Source organism: Neomonachus schauinslandi, chromosome 6, assembly GCF_002201575.2.
Source record: "Neomonachus schauinslandi chromosome 6, ASM220157v2, whole genome shotgun sequence".
Taxonomy (NCBI): Eukaryota; Metazoa; Chordata; class Mammalia; order Carnivora; family Phocidae; genus Neomonachus; species Neomonachus schauinslandi.
The window spans coordinates 28,431,197-28,452,710 of NC_058408.1; the positions used below are offsets into that span (position 1 = coordinate 28,431,197).

Sequence of the window (21,514 nt, forward strand, 5' to 3'; positions counted from 1 at the left end):
ATACTCTATATTACACACACATCTACACGTATATTATACACACACATACACACACCTATTTTTTTTCCCCATTTAAATTTGATTAGAACTCTTCTTCCTGACTGCTCTGGTTTTACCCAGAACCAGCTGGGGAGGGAGGGAAGGAGAAGTGCAGAGCCCTCCCCACTTCCACTTTGTCCCTTGTCCCCAGGCATACCTGGAAAACCCCAGGGTTTCTCAGAACACAGCCCTTAAGGGCATCACGAGGCCTTAGTTCCCCAAGCTTGTGGGCGCTGACACACCAGCCAGGGACTACCAGCCTTGTCCCAGCGTCTGTGATTAGGAGTGAGGGCTCCTGTCTTGGGTCCTTTGGTCCAGGGGACAGAAGGCGCTCAGGGCCCCATCTGTGCAGACCTCCCAGTGACCCCAGGCTGGCCCATCTGCAGCTGGTGGCTGGTCCCGAGCCTGCACTGAGCTGGGGATAGTGGGACCTGGAGGCGCCGCCCTGCACCCCACTAGACCACTGGGCTCCGAGGCCACTGGGGACCCTGGAGGGGACAGTTTCAGCTGAGTTGATGGGGCAAGAGTATGATAGCGGAGTCAGGGAGCCGCAAGTGGAAATCCCACATTCTCTCAAGAACGGTGGCGGTGGGCCCAGCAGAGTAGCTTCTAAGACAGCAGGACTGAGAAGAGAGTCCAGGACTGGGAGGCTTGGATACATGGTCAGGTGGGGGGAGGAGGCCAGGAAAGGGGGAGACTGGCTTTCTTCACCCACGGAGAAATAGATAAGAATGTGCATCACTGATGGGCAAGATCTGGAAGGGCCGGGGGTTTCAGAGTTCAGGGGCACACGGGAGGAGTGGGCCTGGCCCAGAGGAGGGATGTTCCTTCTTCAGAGGTAGGGGAGAGGCCTTGGAGACTCAGAAACATTGAGGGGGGCAGTCAGCTCGGACTTGCTTTCCGCCCCCGATCTCCATCCTGTATTGAGCCCCAGGATGTCTTGGGCACTGTGCTAGGGGCTGAGGACATGCAAGCCAACCACAAGACCCCTGGATCCTGGCCTACGGATCTTACAATCTAGTAGGTTTAGCAGATCGTGGTCCCGTAATCCTTCATCTTCAAGCCTTAGGGGGATGCACTTCAGCGGTCCTCATGGCCCCCTCAAACAACCCAGCTGCCTGTCCAAGCAGAACCATCATTCCTGATTGAAAGTTCTACCTTGTATCTGACCCTCTGGAGCAGTTTTAGTTCCTTCCCAGTGAGGAGGGCTTGTCACATGGCTCTAGGGGGGCCTGGAGCAGACCCACTTTGCAGATGTCCTCACTGAGGCCTGCCGAGCCTGCCTGCAAGGCCCCTCAGCCCAGTAGAAACAGCCAGTAGCCTGGAAGACGTCTTTCCCCACAGCATCATTTTCTGTGTAGCTGCAGATAAGCCCTTCCCTCTGCCCACCAGACCCCCCTGGCCCAGAGACTCATGAAGTGTCTCGGAGGTTGCCCTCTGCCCCCCAGCCCTGCTCCCAGCCTGCCTTCCCAGGCCTGGGCCTCTGGCATCTGCTTTATCAGGATTCTTAAAAGGGATAGCTGGTTTCTGTTCCATGCCTGCTCCCTCCTCTCTTGCCTGCGTATCTGCTCTGGTTTTAAATAGCTTATCTGAGCAGCTGGACAACCACATGGGCTTATATGGCGTGGGCTGCATGTCCCTTTAGCCCTGTCCCCGGCACCTGCCAAAATAGCACCCAGCACCCCCCGCGCCCCCGCCGCGTCTCCGGCTGCACATCCCTCCCACCGCAGGGCTTGGCTTACGGGGCCCCAGCCCACAGGCCTGCTTAAAGCCCTCTCCATCCCCTGCCCTCACCCAGTCCCCGCTGAGGCTGAGCAGATACCTCGGGATCTGTTGGCAGCTCCTGGTTTGAGGTAAGACTCGGGCACGGCTCGAGATGGGGAGAGCAGAGAGGAGAGGGAAGATGTCTTGCAGCCTGGCACCTTTCCCAGAGTCTGCCTGCGTCCACACTGCGGGGATGTCAGAGTTGCTGGTGGTCCACGTTCCCTCCGAGAAGAGGCCACGCTTTAGAGGAGGTGTCGCAGGGATGGGACTCCGAGACTAGCGCCGTAGGGCAGCAGCGACCCTCTGTTAGCAGTCAGAGCCTTGGATCTGAGTCCCAGACCTGCCACTAAAGATACTGTGTAGCTGGAAAGTCTTGGGTGATTACCTTTCCCTCCCTGGGCCTCAATTTCCTCATCTGTAGAATGGACGAGATAATCACCAGGCCTCTGCCTGCTCAAAAGACAATGAAGCTCTAAGCAACGGGGCCTCCCCCAGATTGCTCTGCCCCGACCCTCACCTCCAGGCCCAGGGCCCCCTGAACCTTTCCAGGCAGGTCCTTCTGGATTCAGAGCAGAGCAAGACTGCGGTCGTATCAGTCACAAAGAGGGCCTGGTGGTCAAATTCTCATGTCCAGCAAGTCAGTAACTGTCTTGGAAGCGTTGAGAAAGAGCACACGGGCAGGGCAGGCAGGGACCTCTGGAGCAGCTCTGCAAGCAGACAGGAGACGTTTGTCTGACTTCCAGAGCCAGCACCACCCCCCTCTGCAGAGAGAAAGCACTGCCAAGCAGCATTTGGGGGACTGAGGGGGGAGAGACCCCACCGCAAGGCCCTCTTGTGGGCTGTGAGCCCAGCTCCAGGGGTCAGAGTCTAGCTGCCCCCTGCCCCCAGGGTCTCTGCGAATGTGACCCTTGCCCCACCTCATCCCGACATGCCCTGGAGGGACAGACCTTGCTCTGGGTCTGGGAGTGGCAGAGAAGGTCATATTCCCTTGATTTTCAGCTTCTCCTGGGCAGGCGGAGCAAATGTCTACGGAAGTGATTGCCTGGAGTGCAAGGAATTTCAAAGCACATTCCGGGCCCTGTGCAGTTGGGAAGCCACCTGACCTCCAGAATTCCTCCTCTGACCCCAGTCTCACAGGGCAGGTCCTCTGAGCGGCTTGGGTTACCCACTGGCCCCCCTCAACCTTGTCCCCTAGCTCTCCTGGTGGGCTGACAGCTGCAGGCTTGGGAGGAGTCCAGCTGGATGCTGGGGACAAGGGCTGAGGGATGGGGCCTACATTCCTCAGAGACTCAGAGACTTGTTTCTGCAAGACAGGAACTTGAAGCTCATCTATTTTATAGATAAGCTAATTGAAGCCTAGAGAGATTAAGTGACTTAGCTAAGGTCACACAGCAAAAACTGGGTTTTAAACCCAGATCTTTTTTTTTTTTTTTGAAGTAATCTCTATGCCGAATGTGGGGCTTGAACTCACGACCCCAACATCAGGAGTCTCCCGGTCTATGGACTGAGTCAGCCAGGCACCCCTACCTCCAGATCTTTTGACCTTATGGCCATTGTTCTTTGTGCCTTGTATTGTTTTTGACTTACTCCCCCAGGAAGGTGACCCTGATCTCTTGGCTGTGAGGGAGTTTGGCTAGAAAGCGGTCTGTGGAAGCAGGTGAGGGTTTGGGTGTGAAGACATAGCTGCTTTGCACATTCTCATTCCTCGCCTTGCCAGGGTCCTGACTGGATCTCATTCCAAAGCTGTAACCTCAGCCCATCCCCTGCCACTTCATCTGTCTTGCCTTTGGGCCATTGGCTTGGCAGCGTCCTCTTGGGTGAATTCAAGCCCTTCTCTGCTCTCCATCCTTGCTATTTTTAGGAGTTGGATGGTGCTCCCGGGAGCAGGGAGAGGGCTCCAAGCTGCTCTTTCTTCCTCTGAGCCCCCGAGCCATGGCTGGTGGCTCTGAGCTGGTGGGAGGGCAGGGCAGGAGAGGAGAGAAAGCTAGAGGCCACATGCCCCATGCTGGCATGCATAGCTCCCCTGAGAAACTTCTCTGTCCTGCCTGAGGTGACAGACTCCTCCCAGGGTGCTAGTCCTGGCTACTGCCCTGGGGCTTGGGGCAGAGCATATCTGGGGTTAGGGGGCTATTCTCTTTGGCCACTCTCATCCGAAGACCCGTTTGGAGGTGCTCTGGAGTTTGGGTCTTTCTTCAGCACAGTGAGGGTCCATCCTCCTGCATGACACCATTCATGCCGGCCATCTCTTCTCGCCCACCCCCATCCCAGGGGAGCCAAACCGTGGCTCAGAGTTTCTGTCCAAAGCTCTGTGTAAACCCTCCCTCCCTGCCCCCACCCTACTCCTGCAGAGAGAGCTGGGGAGGGCCCTGCCTGGCTACAGGCGCGCTCGTCCTGAGCCCAGCAGGACCGGACATCTCTGGAGCAGGTTCAGATGAGCGGCCAGCTCGAGGCTGCCATGGACACTGGGTCTGGGGGAGTTCTCCACGCAGAGGGGCAGTCGTGAGCAGAGGCTCCTTCGGAGTTCCTCAACCTGAAAGCGGCTGCCTGGCAGCAGACATCACCCCACCCCGCCAGAGCAGGGACTGTCCCTGGGTGTCTGCAGGTGGGTGCCTGGGGCGCCGCTCCAGGAGGATGTGCAGGGAGAGGTGGAGAGGGTGGTAAGCGGTGCTCTGTGGCCCCGTCCCTGTGGCTTGGGTCAGAAGTTGGTGGCTCACGAGAAGCCTCACTGAGGCGGCCGCCCTCACACCACCTTACCCTTCTCCTCGCTGGGGCAGATGGACAGCTTTCACGCTGCCCAGCTCTGGGGGGCGTCGTTCAGCTCTCAGCCAGTGTGAGTGGCATCCCTGGGCGGCACGTTGCTGTGGCCCAGGAGGGTTGGGTTATAATGGGTATTCATCAGGGGTCTGCTCTGGGCCAGGTACTTTATTAGCTCTGAGCCCCACAGCCTCCCCAGAGGAGGAGCCCTTTCACGGAAGAGGGGACTGAGGGGGAAGGAGGTTACGTGACCTTTCCAAGGTCACAGGCAAATGTGAGATGGAGCCAGGATTCACATCCGGGTTTGTCTCGCCTCTCCCTGTAATTGCGTGGAAATACAATAAAACCTGACATTACCTCGTGCTTTCCACTTTCCTTAATGTCCACTTACTCCTCATAAAGACCCCTGAGTAGCCAGGATGTGTATGCTGTATCTCCGTGGTTCAGAGGTGTTAAACAAAGACTTGCCCAAACACACTCAGCAAGCTGATGGAAGAGGATTCGAATTGTCCTTTCCTATCCCAGTTAAGGGAGTATCTCAAATTGAGTTCCCTGGGCAAACATTCTTTAATTGGAATTTGTATTGATCAGCGGTAGTTTAATGTGAAATCCCGAGATGATACGGGTCCCATGTACACTTTGCCCAGTCCCCCCAACGGTACGTGGGCACATCTGTGGTATGGATCGAAACTAGGACATGGACTTCGCTACAAACCATAGCCTGATGCAGACTTCCCCAGCTCTACTTAGACCGGGTGTGTGTGAAATTCTCTATGGTTTTAACCTGTGTAGGCTCATGTGTTCATCACCACACTCAAGACACGAGACCGTTCTAAAACCACAAAAGTCCTATGTGCCTTTTTAAAAATTGTTAAGTATTCTCTACACCCAAGGTGGGGCTTGAGCTCAACATTGGAAGATCAAGAGTGGCCCGCTTCACGGACTGAGCCAGCCAGGCGCCCCTCCTGCGTGCCTTTCATCACCATGCCCACCTCCCCTCGCCTTCTTCCACCCCACACACAGCCCTCGACAAGCACCAGTCTAGTCTCCATTTCTATAATTTTGCCATGTCAAGAATGTTACATAAGTGAAATCACGTGAATTGGCCTTTTCCTCCTCTGTGAGGGTAATTCCCTGGAGATTCACCCAAGTTGTCTCGAGTATCACTGGTTTATTCCTTTTCATTGCCGAGACGTAGTCCATGCTATGGGCGTGCCACAGTCCATTGAACCAACCTCCCAGGGGAACTTTGTGTGGTGACGAGCAGACCCCATGGAGGTGGGCTGCACAGCTTTGCTGCCCTGAATGCCTGGCAAGGTTGTGGGCTGGAAAGGTTGAGAAACTATAGATACATTGTTTTGAGAGTTACAATGATTTGCACCAGAACAGGGACATTCCAAAAGGTTTGCCTGTTGAGGGGCAAGGAGTGAAATGGGCATCGGCTGGTTGCCCTTGCAGTGATGTGGGGGTTACTATCCCCCCTGACAGAGGAGGAAGCAGGCTCCTCACTGCAGGTCACAGGGCTGAGGAGGGGCGGGCTAGCTTCACCAGCCCCCGCCACCCCAGGGCCTCTCGGGGTGGCAGCCTGGGGCTGAGGAGGACGGGCTTCCCCTTCTGCCCATATTGACATTTTTCTCTTTCTGGAGGGAGAGCAGGGACCATGTCGGACATAGAAGAGGTGGCGGAAGAGTACGAAGAGTGAGTATCTGGAGCATCCTGTCTGGGGTGCTGGCCCTCTCCCCACCCCGCCCCTCACACCCGGCCCAGGAACCAGCTGGGATGGGGAGGGGAGCAGCTGTGCCCGTTCCGGGGATCTGGCCTCTGAGCTGCGGATCCTGGGCTGGCCACAGGCTGGGAGACTTTTGGAAATAAAGAAAGCTCAGCTCCCAGGGTCAGCTGGGGTCCTACCTGGCTACGAGACTAGGAGGCAGAAGAGCTTAGAAGGTGTGTCTCCTGAAAACACATCCGAGACGTTCAGTGGCTATCCTGAAGCCACAGAGCTGATCATGCCCCATAAAACCCAAATCAGAGCTCACTGTTAGCACTTCATCTTGGGACCATATTCCTCCCGAAGTGCCCTGTCCACCACCCTTCTTGGGGACACCCTGGGGTGGGACACTGGCAGCCAATCTAACAATGATCTCCTGGAGGGTGATGCTCACCAGGAAGGATGCAGAGGTATCAGGATATCAGGATACAGAGCTCCTACCCTCATGGAATTTGCTCTCCTATGGGATGTTAAGATGTCAGATGTTGGAAGTAATCAGCCAAGAGGGGCCGGGCTTGGAGGGTGGGCTGTGGGTAGGGCAGGAGCTCTAAGGAGGGGGAGAGTAGTGGGGGCTGGGCTAGTCAGGCTTATCTGTGTCGGATTTGGATAGGGAGAGAAGGGTGAGGGCAGGGTGTTCTAGGGTACAGTCTGGAAAAGCTCAGTGCAGGGAGAGAGTTGTTAAGCGGGCAGATGCTGGAGAGACCAAGCAGAGGTTTGCTGGGGACCGTGGCAGGAGGCCCTGGATGAGAAGACTGGGCCCGTTCGGGGGTGCCTTTGTAGGTGGGCCTGGGAGGGTGAGCTGCATGAGGCAATGAGGGAAATAAGGAATGGACTTACCTTTGGGGAAAGACGAGTGTGTGCGTGGGGGGTGCGTGGGGTGCGTGTGGGTGCGTGTGGGTGTGTGTGGGGTGCGTGGGGGGTGCGTGGGGGGTGCGTGGGGGGAGCTACTGACACTATCTTTTCCATGGCAGGGAACAGGAAGGTAAGCACACGCTTGTGTACTCATTCGGATGAAGGGCAGCCTGGTTGGAAACTGACCCACCTCTTGTCTCCTCTCTTGCGGCCGTGGTCTTCTCTCCTGAGCAGAAGAAGCTGTGGAAGGTACGGAGCTCGGTCAGAGGGAGGGCCAGAAAAGAGAGATCCCGGGAATCCAGTATCCTGTCACTGCCCCTCACTCCCAGCTGAGCCAAGATCCATGGCTCCTAAATGGGAATCAGTCCTAGCCTTGGTTGCTCAGGTCTTAGGCAAAAGGTTTAAACCTGTCTCGACTGTCCATCATTTTGTTCACACAGAATCGCCACTTTTTCCAATTAATTATTTTTTTGATTTTTTTCTCTAATTTTTTTTCAACCATGGTAAGTTTTAAATGCATGTACAAGTAGCAAAAATAGAATTACGCACCACCCTGCTTCCCCAAATGCCCAGCATCTGGCTTTAACAGTCATCAACTATGGCCAATCTTTTTTCATCTATGCTTCATCTCCCCTCACTTATTTTAGAGCAGACATCCTAAATCATCCCCAGACTTCATATCATTTCATGCTTAAAGTTCAGTAGGTATCTCTAAAAGATAAGCACTATTTAAAGAAAAACATAACCATGACACCATTATCACCCCTAAAAACATTCAGCTTAATAATTTTTCAAATGAGATTATGGAAGTGTTCAGTTATCTGAAACATTTTTAAAAAGATTTTATTTATTTATTTGAGAGAGAGACAGAGAGAGCACGAGTGGGGAGGGGGAGAGGTAGAGGGGGAGGGACAAGCAGATTCCCCAGTGAGCATGGAGCCCGACGCTGGGCTCGATCCCTGAGATCACGACCTGAGCTGAAACCTAGAGTTGGACGCGTAACCGACTGCGCCACCCAAGCGCCCCTCTGGAACATTTTAGATAATAAGCATGAAGACATCATTATCTTTCGAAAGTCCATTTTGACCCATAGACCCATTCCTACTCTGATCTGTTCTCACAATTCTTTCCTTAGCTTTATGCCTCATATCCCAATGAAAGAACACCCTAACCTTTCTCTCTTCCTGAGTGCTTGACACATGGAATGACTAAGAGGCCTCACTCCAGTCCCCACCCAGCCCCCCAAGTGGCCCAGAATAGCCCCCAGTCCCCTCAGGCTTCTGCGCCCCAGGCGGGTTTCATCCTGCCCCTTAGAGGCTCAGCAAATTCTTAGAAGTATCATTTCAGCACACAGCGTGTGGACATCAGGAGAAGGGGCTCCCTGAAGGTCTAGGGAGAGAGCCAAGCGCTTCAGTAGCTGTCCCCCTTCTTCCTTATACCTTCTAGGGAAAACGAGGAGCCTCTCACACATTTAAGGCTATTCTAGGGTGCCTGGCCAAAGAGTAGACACCGGAGCAACTCACGGGGGAAACTAAGAGGGGCCGCTGGAGTCACCTTGGTTTTCAAGGAACACCAAATATGTCAGAAGCTCTCTGAAATATTTTTTGAATCAAAAATCTAGCTGGCTCCACTTTTTTGTTGTGTTCCCTGCACATACTCTCGATACGGTGGCTTTTCCTCTGCTTTGGAGGACTTGCCAGCTCGTGAATTTTAGGGGGTGGTATTTGAGATACAGACCTTTGAATTTGGGACTAATCTGCCTGCTACACACAGTAGGCTTTCGCTGTGAATTAACAAAATAATTCTCTGCTGCGACGGTGGACTGAACTCCATGTAGCATCTGCCTTGCTTGCAAGGAATGGACTCCACCTGCCTCCCACATAGCTAAGTCCCTAGCTATAAATGAGCAAGAAGGAGCAAGGTCTAAATGGATGGCCACTGAGCCTACAGAATGGACAACAGCTTGTCTCTTCTTCCAGGAGAGAAAGAGTACCAATTGCTGTAAGCTCTTCCTTTGGGCAGGTATTTGCTGACTGTGTGCTGGTCTGTTCCCTGTGTTATAATGCTGTGCCTTCCTTTGACGGGGCTACTCCCTTCAGCCAGACCAGGCACATCTGCCCTGTGCCGTGCTCTCCAGTGGGGCTTTCACAACTGTGGCTCCTGGAAACTGGAAATGTTCTGTGGGATATCAGAGAGGCTCATTTAGGGTAGGAACATGGGAGAAACTGGATGGCAGTGCATTGTTCCCACTCTGCTCTTCGGGGCCTCTGTCTCCGTGTCTGGAAGCAGAGCCGGAAACGGCCGGTTACCGCTTACTGAATGACTCCCAAGTGCCAGGTAACAGCTGGGTGCTGCATGCATGGTAGATCATTTCATCCTTACGTCGACGGAGAAGGGAGGATGATTATTTCCATTTTACTGACAAGGCACCTGGGAAGCTGCTGAGAAGGGACTTGCCCAAGTTGCTAGACGTGGTGAATCAGGAATTGGAACTGGAGCTTAAGTCCAAAGCTCACGCTCAAAACCATGCGCTGTCCCGCCGCTCCCGTCCCCATCCTTCTGCTCTCAGACTAACCTGTCTCGCTTCTCCCCTTTGCTGCGGCCACTCCCTGACCCCCAGAAGAGGAGGACTGGAGAGAGGACGAAGACGGTAGTACAGCTTTTACTTTCCTGTGCTTTCTGCTCCCTGCTGTCCTGAGCCTGGCCCTGTTCTGTGGCGGGGGAGGGGAGGGGGGGCAGGGGCGGGGGCAGGGGGGCAGGTGTGGGTCAGTCACTTCCTCCCAGCCTCAGAGGGGCCAGACCACTGCTTCTTTCCCTGGTTCCTGATCTTTCTCCTGGGCTGGGTGGTGGTGGGAAGGACCCGGGCTGGCTTGTCCCCCAGCCTGCTCTGAGTGTGGCCACAGAGGGGGACTAATGTCTGGAATGAGTGGCCTTTCTCTGCCCCTGCTGCACACACTGGGCCCTCCCTCTGAGCTGGACAGCACCCAGGCAGCGTGGCCAGGGCGTGAGGGGCCTGGGGACAAAGTTATCTGAAGAGCAGCTGGGGGAACTGGAAATAGCCAGAGCAGAAAGGACATGACGTCAGCCTTCAAATGTGCCCTGCTGGGGGTGGGGGTGGGAGGCCTGGACTTGTTTCCAGCCCCCGGGGATAGGACTAGGGCAAGGGGGACAGACTTGGGCTAAAGTTGAGTAAGAGCTTTCTCATAGTCAGGTCCCAAGCTGCGGTGGGTGGTCTGGGGAGGCTGGGAGCGCCTTGGCGAGCACGTTACCTGACCACTGGATGAGGATGGGGGGTATTCTACAGAGAACTGAAACATTAGATGGGGATGGGGGGAGGGGTTAACAACATGGCCTGAAGAGGACCCCCAAACTGGCCATACTCTTGCTGGCCAGCCTTCTACTCTCACCCCTTCTGGAAGGATATTCTTTGAGGTAAGGATCCTGTGGGGATCAAAAAAGAGGCACCCCCAGGCCCAGACCTAGGAAAAGAGAACAGGGAGCATCAGGCAGAGTGACTGGTGGCCGGTGTTTCTTTCATGACGGCCCCTCTCTCTCCCGCCCTGAGGCTTTTTCTTCTCCCTCTGCCAGGAGGCTGCCACATGTCAGCCCACCCGTCAGTGAGCATTCCCCAACACCTTCTACAGGCAGAGCCGCGTGCCGGGCGTCATCCTGTCTTATCTGTCTATTCCAAGTGCCTGACTTGGGTGGTTCATATCCTACCAAGCAGAGGGATGAAAATAGAAAAATCCTACCAACTCTGGACAGTACAAATGTCTACAGGGTGGGCATCTCATCCACCCACCCACAGTCTTGCTCGTTTGGTTTCTTTTAGATACAGCTGAAGGGTCCCTAGAGTTCCTGAGTTCAGGGCAGGAGCTTTCCCAACACCGCACCTTAAGCAGGATACATCCTGTGGTGTCAGATGCCTGGGTGGAACATTTGGGGTGGAAAGTTGGGGAATGGGGTGGAATCACATTTCCAGGGAGGCTGTTGGGGAAAGGCGCTAAGTCAGGCAGAAACAGCTATTAGCCACCAGACCTCCCCGCCCCCAGCAATGAGCCTTGCCAGGCCTGCAAGCCCTTCTCCGCGGGTACCCACGGCACCTACCACACCCTAACGCACTCCTACCTCAGACTTCTGGCCCTCCCAGTGGCTTTCAGGTAGAGAACAGGTCTCCATGCTCAGAAAGGCCCACTTCCAGTTCCCAAACTCCGGGAGAGGCAAGTGTCGAACAAAAGGACTCTTCACAGGCCGGATCATGCCCTTCTGTCATGGTTGACCAGGGTCAGCAAACATTTTCTGTAATGGAAGCAGATAGAAATATTTTAGGCTTCGTAGGCCCCACAGTATCTGTTGCAACTACTGAACTCTGCTGCAGTAAGGCAAAGGCTGCTAGAGGCAGTGCCTACATGGATGGATGTGGCTGTGTTCCAATGAAACTTTATTTACAGAAACAGTCTGGGGGCCAGGTTTGGCCCTTGGGCCATAGTTTGCCAACTTCTGGTTTACACCCGGAACTGAGCAGCCCCTTGTCATTCATATCGGTGACCCCAAAATTCATCTGGATCCTGGGTGTTGCTAACTTCCGTCCCGAGCCTTCTCTGATCTGGGTTCTGCCTGCTAGCCTAAGTAGGGGCCTGGGTGTTCACTGTGTCTGGCTCGCTTCTCCAGAGCAGGAAGAGGCAGGAGCAGAAGAGGCTGAAGGTGAGGCTGAGACGGAGGAGACCAATGCAGAAGGTAAGGGTCTGTCTGGGGTGAGGGTGTGAGGGGCTTTGTCCTGGTGCTTCGGGACGTGGCAGGAGCCCCCAGAGGCATTCCTGTGGCGCTAGGAAATACACCTGGAAGCCGCGTTCCAGCCTGTGCAGCCACACATCCTGCCTGGGCTGGGATTCAGCCGCCGATGGTCTGGTCAATGACCTTGACTGTGTGCACCTTTCATGTCAGGCAGAGCCTTGGGCCCAGGGGCATGTGCGTGAATAGACATCCCCTGACCACGGGAGCTGGCAGGGTGCACTTTGGTTAGGACCTGTGTGTGGGGGAGACTCTTGGCAGGGGGACTTGAGCCTAGAACAAGGATCTTATTGATGTCTCATGTTCTGTTTAGGAGATCGACAAGAAGGGGAGGCTAAAGAAGCTGAAGGTAAGGATTGTTGGACATCAGGAGAGAGGTATTGGGGTGTCAAGGGAACCCCTACAAGCAGCTTTGGGGGGAGACTGACCACAGGGCTTCCTCCAGGGAGGTGGGCGAGGAGGGGCTCAGGGGAGGGGAGGACAGAAGTTGGTGACCATGCAGGTTTTGGGTGTTGGGCTCCAAACCTCTGTCCCCCTCATTCTAGAGAAGTTGCCTGGGTGGTGCCCTGTGGGAGAGGGGACCAATGTCCAGTCCCCATTCTGGGCAGGGCCCCCAGAAGTCACCTACACATACAAGGCTCCTGGAACTCAGGCAAAATCACTTGTAATGTGTGGTGTCTATAGGATGAAATCCCAAGACATAGACGGTCCATGTGGTGGGTCACTGTGGTGGTCCTTGTCATGCGGCAGGCTTTGGCAAGGGTGCAGTGGTCCCAGTCACGTCTCCGGAGGGGAGGGGCCAGCTGGGTCTTGCCCATCAGCTTCCCTCCTGGAGGCCAGGAAATCCAGGGAGCAACTAAGGAGTCAGAGACCTGGGTGGGGACCCTGGGGCCAGGATCCCCTGGGACAGTGCCATGGGACCCTTCCTCACTGGGAAGCAAAGCTGCCTTGCCCAGAATTGGCGAATGAGAAAAGTCTTGGAAATTTCACTCTGGGAGTGTGTGCTTCCTGTTAGGACCCAGCTGTGCCCTGAGATGTCCCCCCTGGGAGCTGCTATGGGAGAGCTAGTGTGGGGTCTGTGACCCTGCTGCTTTAATTCTTCATGATGCTCCTGGAACCAGGGATCCCCGGGGCTAGAAGGAATTCACTGTGCAGATGGGGAAATGGAGGCCCGTAGGTGCCCAGCTCATCAGGCACAGAGCTGGGACCAGATCTGGGGCCTCCTGACCTTGTGGCTCTGTGCTTCTCTCCAGATGGCCCAGTGGAGGAGTCCAAACCAAAGCCCAGGTGAGTGGGACACACCTGTGGTGAAGCCCTGAGGGATGATTAGGGCAGGACAGAAGTGCAGTATGGCCCAGTGGGCATGGGCTGCGGGGTGCGGCAGGCACAGACCCAGTAGTAGAGGTTGTGTACTGCACAAGAGTCGGCCTGAGGGAGAGCGGGGACTGAAGTCCACCCACACTCCATTACCAATTGCGTACCCCGTCGTGGACAGCACTGTGTTCATCTAGAGGAAAGGGGTGGACTAGTTGCGGCCCTGGATGGATGCCCTGTCCTATCCCAAGGCTGGAACACCTTCCTCTGTAGCTCAGTTGGGACCTGAGGGAAGAGGGAAGAAAATCTGGGGGAGGGACGCCTGGGTGGCTCAGTCAGTTAAGCGTCTGCCTTCGGCTCAGGTCATGGTCCCGGGGTCCTGGGATCGAGCCCCGAGTCGGGCTCCCTGCTCCGCGGGAAGCCTGCTTCTCTCTCTCCCACTCCCCCTGCTTGTGTTGGGGCTCTTGCTCTCTCTGTCTCTGTCAAATAAATAAATAAAATCTTTAAAAAAAAAAGAAAATCTGGGGGAGCCAAGTAATGACACTGTGCCAGCCTGGGTGGCCTCACAGTGTCGCAGAGGGGCGGGGCAGGGTGGCTTGGGTCCACACATGTGAAAGCACCTGCAAGCTGTGGGTGTCGGGGGAGGGGGGAGCAGGGGGGAGGGGTTGGCCAACTAAGGTTTCCCTTTCTGCGATGCTCAACCTGTCAGCAGATGGCGTCTCCGCCCACACTCACAGGCTTCTCCCCGTTTCCATGGGACCTCCTGAAACCAGCCCCGGAGATAATCCCAGCTCTGCTCATTTGTCCAGAGCCTTTCCCTTTCCTGGCCACCTGAATGGCCACTGCAGTATCTCATTTCAGCCCCACCCAGACCTGAGGGCAAATGGGGAAACTGAGGACCAGAGCCCACTGGACCTGTGTCACAAAGCAAGCATGCGTTGGGGCTGGGACCAAACCACAGGACTCCAGGGCTCATGGGAGATCCTGTGGGGTCAGCCACACGTGTCGTAGCTTCTCCGCTTCCTAGCTGTGTGGTTTTGAGCACGTCCCTACCTCTCTGAGCCTCAGGCGTCTTTGGCGAGACGGGTGGTCCAACGTCGCGGGTGTAGGGGGGGGATGAATTGAGAGGGCACGTATGAGAGAGCCTGGTGGCCCTGGGTGCGAGGTTGCTGTCCTTGACGGTGATGTGGCTTAACTGTTGTAGCCGCGCTTCCGCAGGAAGGGGAAGGGCCCTGCCCGCCCGGGGCACCCACAGTCTGCTGGGGCCACGGTGGGGATGACATTCACGGATTTCCTCCTCTTCTCTCCAACAGGCCATTCATGCCCAACTTGGTGCCGCCCAAGATCCCCGATGGGGAGAGAGTAGACTTTGATGTGAGTGTGCCTGTGGGGAGCGCGGAGGCCCCGAGGAGCCCTGGGGGCCTGGTGGGGGGCGGGGTGGGGTGACGTGGCAGGTGGGATGGTGCTCGGCACAGACCTGGCCGGGCCTGATCCTGGGTTCAGGCCACCGCGGCCCCTTCCCGGGCCAGGCCCCCAGCCCGCCCATCGCTTCTGCTCTGCGGATGGTGCTCCCTACCCAGCCTCTGTCCTCCGGATCCGTGGGTGCAGCAGCCCTGAGCCTGCTGTGCGTTCGCAGGACATCCACCGGAAGCGCATGGAGAAGGACCTGAATGAACTACAGACGCTGATCGAGGCTCACTTTGAGAACAGGAAGAAAGAGGAGGAGGAGCTCATCTCACTCAAAGACAGGATTGTGGGTGTCCAGTCTCCCGTGGAAATGCCCCCAGAGGCCGCGCACTCTGTCCTCCCCCCTCTGTGTTAGTCACCGCCTCCTCCGGGCAGCCTTCCCTGGGGCCCCTGACCCTGCGGGAAGTGGGCTCTCCCCCAGGATCCCTGCGGCCTGGAGCCGCTCCGGAGGCCCTGCACTGTGGTTTCTCGGGTCCCCGCTTCCCTCCCCACCAGACTGGATGGTGCTTGGCAGCCAGAGCTGCTGATCATCTCTGGGCGCCCTGGGCTCTGGCTGTGGGATGACCGGTCAGTTGGCTGTTGTCCCACCTCGGCCCCTGCCTCCCTCCCACTGGACCCAGCTCCCCCCACCAACGCAGGGAGGGTGATGTGGCCTGTGCTGGGGAGAGGGGAGGTTATTTTGATTCCTTTGTTTTTCTCCCCACCACACTCGTTGCCGCGTTGGCACACGGCTGCGCGGCTCCAGCTGGCCCCCCCGCTGAGGATTTGGCCATCTGTCGGTGAACACACAGCAGGGGCCGGGGCCAGCGTGGGGCCAGGGGCATGGCAGTCAGGGGAGATGGGAGAAGCCCGCCTGACGTTTGTCAGATCGTTGAGGACAACCCCATGATGAGTGATGGTCAGTGTAGGCCCTCCGCACATGCCCACTGTGGCCTGTCTTTATTTAGCTGGGGCCTTCGGACCTGTCAGGGGGCCATCTGCGTCCACGCCCATGGAGCTGACTGAGAGCGGAAGCCCTCGGAGGCAGGGCCTGGCCTGCCCTGAGACTCGGTGGGGAACATCCCCCGTGGACTCTCTTGCCACCGCTTTCCCTGCTTGGTCCCGGCACCTCAGATGACACCTCTTCCCTGTGCACACAGTGGGCAGGCTTGGCCTCTCTCCCCACAGGAGAAGCGGCGGGCGGAGCGGGCTGAGCAGCAGCGCATCCGGAATGAGCAGGAGAAGGAGCGGCAGACTCGCCTGGCTGTGAGTGACCCCTAGTGCAAGGCCCACAGAACCCCCCCACCGTGCTTCCAGCTCCTTCCAGGCCCCCCAGGCCCCTCTGTCTTCATACACACTGATTCAGTCCACGAGCCCCTGGTGGGGTGCTGGGCATTGTTTGGATTCTGATGATACACAGTAAACAAGACAGAAATGTCTGGGTCCTCCCGGACTTACTATTTTATAAGACCCTCCGTCCAGCAGTTCCACATCTGGGTATTTACCCGAAGATGCAACCATGAATTCGGAAAGATATCTGTGCCCCATTCACTGTAGGCTTCTTAATAGTAGCAAAGACATGGAAGCAAGCCATGTGTCTGTAGATGGAGGAATGGATAAAGAAAATGTGTACACACACATGCACACACACAAAGAGGAATATTACTCAGCCATAAAAAAGAAGGAAATCTTGCTATTTGTGAGAACATGGATGGACCTTGAGGGTATTATGCTAAGTGAAATAAGACAGTGAAGGACAGATACTGTATGATTTCACTTATATGTGGAATCTAAAATGAAACAAAACCAAAACCAAAACACCAAGCTCATAGGTACAGAGAACAGACTGGTGGTTGCCAGAGGCAGCAGGTGGAGGTGGGCGAAATGGATGGAAGGGGCCGAAAGGTACAAAACTTCCATTATAACCCAAGTAGGTCCTCTCCAGCCCTCCTCCCTGCCCTTGTGCCGGCTCCCTCGGAGCAGAAGGGCCCATGGCCCTCTTCCTGTATTGCTGCTGGAGGTCCTTCCAGGGCACCAGGCGTCCTGGAGGGGTGGGGGGGCGGGCTCCCTGCCTGAGGCGGGGATGGGAGCCACACCTGGGAATCATTCTTCCCTCATTCATCAACAAAAGTCTTCATGCTCCCATGTGCCGGGCCCTGTGCTGGGGGGTCCCCTCAGGAGGCTTCTTGCCCGGTGGAGAGAAAGCGCCACTCAACTGACCCATAAAGACCACGGACTTCAGCCCAGTGTCAGGGGTTTGTGCCCCCCGATTTGCTCTCTTCCTCCCCCCCCCATGGAAACCAGGAAGAGAGAGCCCGACGAGAGGAGGAGGAGAACAGGAGGAAGGCCGAGGATGAGGCCCGGAAGAAGAAGGCTTTGTCCAACATGATGCACTTCGGGGGCTACATCCAGAAGGTAGGTCAGGGAGCAGCAACTGTCTCAGGGGGTCCTGGCGTATGGGGAGGAGTGGGGTGTCCACAGATTTCAAGTTGGATTCCAGGAGGAAATTCCCACCTGGTGTGAGAGACTGAAGCCTCCTCCTGCCCCCCCCGCCCCCCGCCCCAGGCTCTCTGCCTGACTGTGGCTTTCCCCAGGAGGGGCCTGCTGGGGTGGGGGCTGCTGGCAGAGGCCCCCCCCCGTGTCAGCGGTGCCTGGGGGCCCCCAAGCTGGCTGGTGCATCTGGAAGAGCCCCGTGCCTAGAATCAGAGCTCTGGTACAGCTGTGTGGCCTCGGGCAAGCTCAGAGGCTCAGCTAGCTCACCTGTAAAGTCGCTTTAATGTTGTCTGCCCTGCCTGCTCGGAGATCAGATGGGCTCCCGTGGCAAGCATCTGTGTCCCACACAGCTGTGAGATGGTTTATTCCTGCGGACTCCCTCAGCTCCTAATTTCTGTGTCCCACTCCTGCTAGGTACTCCATTCTCAGGGAGGAGAGGAAATAAAACATTGATTTTCTCTATGCAGTGGAGAGATCAGAACATTTTCTTAGATTTCTAAAGTCCCCAGCTCAGAACCAGACCAGCCTGCCTGCCTCTGCCCCCGCAGCGACCACTCCAGCCAGACTTTTGGCGAGGCCCCGCTCTCTAAACAGTCCGTGCCTCACCCCCAGACTCTTGTCCTAATAAACAAGGTTGCCTGCAGGAGCATCTGAATCACCTTCTCCTTCTCCCCTGTCTCTCTGCCTTTGCCTCCGGCCCTGTGCTCTGCTCTCTCTCTGCGTCTCTGTCCGGGTCTCGTTCTTTCTCTCTCGGCCTTTCTCTCATGGTGTCCTGGCCCTGCAGGCCCAGGTGGGTACAAAAACCTCTAACCCTCTTCCTCCTCATGGTTTTGGGGGCTCCCTGAGAGGGGAGGGTGCCTGGCTGGAGGGGAGGAGTGTGGAGAATGCGTAAGTGGGAGGAGGGAGCCGGGAGACAGATGGAAGAATTTGGAGAGGCAAAGGAACACAGGACTGAAATGGTCCTCCTTGCCCCGGCCTCAGTTTCTCCTGGAAATCCATGCAGTTGATGGCGTGGGTGTCTCAGGAAGAAGAGGATTAGGACCTAGTCCTTGTGCAGGCCTTGCCTTACTCCCTATTGGGTTTGGGGAGGGTTAGGGGAGAGGGGGTTTGTGTTCTCTAGCCAATGCCCCCTGCTTGTCACCCTCTCCAGACGGAGCGGAAAAGCGGGAAGAGGCAGACAGAGAGAGAGAAGAAGAAGATGATTCTGGCTGAGAGGAGGAAGGTGCTGGCCATCGACCACCTGAATGAAGATCAGCTGAGGTGGGGGCTGGTGGTCCTCCGGACATTGCTTACATCTGCGTGGGGAGGGCAGGTGGGGCAGAGGGCACATTCTCCACATGAACCACCAGGGGGCGCTGCCATACCACATATTTTTCCCCAAGACTCCGGTGGGAGTGGAGTTGGGAGGGAGCCGGTCAGGCCAGCTCAGTGCTTTGCCCCCAGGGAATAGGGAAAGAGAACTGAACAGGCACCTCACCCCTCTGAGCTTCTCCTTACCCACCTGCATCTAGGTGGTGGGAAGGGGGATTGGACTGCGCTCTATAGTGCTAGAAGGGCTTTTCCCTCTTCCCCCCGAACTCTGCCCTAGCAGCCCCTGGTACCTGTTCCTAAGCACTGGGCACTGCCATCTGGGCCCCATGCTGAGCCAGGTGGGCTGGGGGTCCCATTAGCAGGCCTGGAGGTGGGAAGGAGGGCTGGGGTCTCTGGGGGCTGGGTCGGATTTGGGATAAAGGCAGATGAAGACCCTTCCTTATCGTTCCCTGTCCCTCCCCCCCATCCCCACTCTGGCCGGTGCAGGGAGAAGGCCAAGGAGCTATGGCAGAGCATCTACAACCTGGAGGCAGAGAAGTTCGACCTGCAGGAGAAGTTCAAGCAGCAGAAATACGAAGTGAGCCTGCTCACTGCTGCCCTCCCCCATCCCATGCTCCTCCTGGTTTGATTAGGTCCCAGGCTGCTGCTGCCAGTCAGGCCCCTTTCCCCGGTCCCTGTCATCCATCACCCACGCCAACTCACACACCTGCCCGGGTGTCTTGTCCCTGACAAGGCTGCGCGTCCACCCCTGGGCTACAGCTTGTTGGAGAAGTCTGACGGTTCACTGGCTGGAGCTGAGCCAAAGACCCATTTCTGGGGTTCCAGCCCTGGGGGGGGCTCCCTCCCTCTGTCCCTGAAGGCCTTGAGGCAGCAGATCAGATGCATTGAGCCCGAGGGGAGGAGCAGGATGCACAGAGCCAGGCCTCCCGGTGGAGAGGAGGCCTCACCAGAGAGGTAGCCCCTTCACCTCTCCCTACGGCCCACGAGGCCCCGGTGTGGGCGCAGCCAGCTGAGCCTCCAGCTCACAGCCTGGAGGGTCCCAGGTGTACAGACAGCCGGCAAGGATCGGCTCAGCCGGGACGGGTCCTGCGCACTTCCCCGGGGGGCCCTTCTGCCTCGAGGAGTCCAGCTTCCCTTTCGGGGCTGCTTTTCCTGCATCTCGCATGCGACGGGCCCTTCCTCTGAGCACAGCTCAGGCCCCCGTGGCTGCAGAGAGGCAATTTTGTGCAGTGACAGTGAGCAGGGACTTCGGAGCCACACTGCCTGGGTTCTGTAGCTAGCTCTGCCCCTTACCGGCTGTGTGACCCTGGGCAAGTCACTTACTTTTCCTTGTTTCCGTTTCCCATCTAAATGACAAGGATGCCAGCAGGCCCTATTTCACAGGGCTATTGTGACAGTTACAGAGGTAACAATAGTAATAATAACAGTAATAACGTGTTCCAAGCACTGTTCAAGCACTTTTACATGTATGAAGTTATACCTCACAGTAATCCTATGGGTTAATATTTGGGAAAGTGCTCATAACGGAACAGAAAATGCCAGGTACCCCACTAAGTGCTCGGTAGCCATTAGCTACTATTACAGTCTCTCCAGGCCTGGGCCTTCCTCTTTTCCTCTGGTTCCATATTTAACTCTGCAACTGGCCTGCCGGGCTTAGATTTGGCCGAAATACAGGGCGGGTGGGTGTGGCCCATGGGGGTGCTGCCCCTCTTGAGCAACTGGGCAGGACTGCCTGGGGAAGGGGGTGTCTCGGGTTGGGCTGGGCTGTTTGGAGGGCTTCCTGAGGCCCAGCCTTGCACCGGATTCTCAGAAAGCCTCTTTATGCCACCCTTGTCCCGAGCCCTCCTTGGCTCTGGGATCCCAACAGTGACAGGCCAGTGGGGTGGTCAGGAAGCCTCTCCTCAGCTTCTGCGTGTGGGACCTGGGCCCTTCTGGATCTCTAACCATTCTGACCCTCACAGCTTCGCTGCCTGGCCTCCTCTCCACCTCTCGTCCTCCCTCCCCTCCCCCTTCCTCCTCCTCCCTCCTTCCCCTCCTCCTCCCTCCTCCCCCACAACTGTGTTAAGCCGGCTTCTCCCTCACCCCCAGCCACCTGGGACCTGAATCAATGAGCTCCAAAGTTACTCTGTCTTTCCCACTTACAGATCAATGTTCTCCGAAACAGGATCAATGATAACCAGAAAGTGTAAGTTTCTAGGTCCTTCCAACACCCAGCCCTGCCTCCTCCTTCCCTGTGTTCCAGCCATCCCACTCCTCCTCTGAGGGCTCTGGCTCCCACCCCTTCCCCCTCCCCTTCAGGGCACAGGCTGCGTCGGCCTTGGGCTCCCCCATGATCACTGCTCAGTGGGGAATGGAGTGCAGGGCCCCCAAGGACTCCCTCAAGCCTGCTGCCCTACTCTACATCTGGAGGCAGCTCCAGGCTGCTCCTCTCAGCCCCCTGCATCAACCCCCTCTGCCTCCTCCTTGTGGAGACCTGCTGCCCTGGCCTGGGTCCCGCTTCTGACTGGGCCCTGCTGCTTTTGCAGCTCCAAGACCCGCGGGAAGGCCAAGGTCACCGGGCGCTGGAAGTAGGGGCAGCAGTTCCCCTTCACCAGAGATCCTCGCTGTGTCCCCGCCCTGCTCGCCCCCAGCTTCTGGGGCCCTCCTGGGCATGGGAGGCAGACTCGGGTCTGGAAACCAGGAGCTGGCCCGGCTGGGAGCTGCTGTTCATGCCTGTACCCCCACATGCCCACGCATGCCGATAATAAAAGCCAGCACGCATCTCATGCCTTGTCTGTCAGCTCCCCTTCAGAGGGAGGGAAACTGAGGTGAGAGCCTGTCTCGCAGTGAGTCAGGGCCCAGAGCAGACCCTCAGGGCCACAGGCCCCTGGGAACTGCCAAACTCAAAGGAGCCCCCTCCCACCTGCTTGGGGAGGGGAGAGGGCGGCTGGCCCCGGGGGAGGCACAGGCTTACTCAGGGCCCAGGCCTCACGACAGCAGAAG

General features: G+C 56.8%; 1 protein-coding gene across 5 annotated transcripts; it reads left to right on the forward strand.

The window, feature by feature from the left end:
* The first annotated feature begins 6 nt into the window (after positions 1 to 6).
* On the forward strand, positions 7 to 21,297 carry TNNT2 (troponin T2, cardiac type). Of its 5 annotated transcripts, XM_044915918.1 has the most exons (17): positions 3,205 to 3,460; positions 6,204 to 6,255; positions 7,297 to 7,307; positions 7,412 to 7,426; positions 9,798 to 9,827; positions 11,849 to 11,914; positions 12,282 to 12,317; positions 13,222 to 13,255; positions 14,596 to 14,656; positions 14,919 to 15,035; positions 15,917 to 15,994; positions 17,033 to 17,143; positions 18,006 to 18,011; positions 18,372 to 18,481; positions 19,019 to 19,109; positions 20,677 to 20,717; positions 21,058 to 21,283. In XM_044915918.1, exons 2-17 carry the CDS (start codon positions 6,218 to 6,220, stop codon positions 21,101 to 21,103), a joined length of 891 nt encoding a protein of 296 aa, XP_044771853.1. In that variant the 5' UTR covers positions 3,205 to 3,460; positions 6,204 to 6,217; the 3' UTR covers positions 21,104 to 21,283. The 5 variants fall into 5 exon arrangements, with proteins under 5 accessions (XP_044771854.1, XP_044771853.1, XP_021538399.1 ...); XM_044915919.1 differs by lacking the exons at positions 3,205 to 3,460; positions 18,006 to 18,011 and adding an exon at positions 7 to 1,892 and having other exon boundaries at positions 21,058 to 21,297; XM_021682724.2 differs by lacking the exon at positions 18,006 to 18,011 and having other exon boundaries at positions 3,205 to 4,405.
* Positions 21,298 to 21,514: the final 217 nt, after the last annotated feature.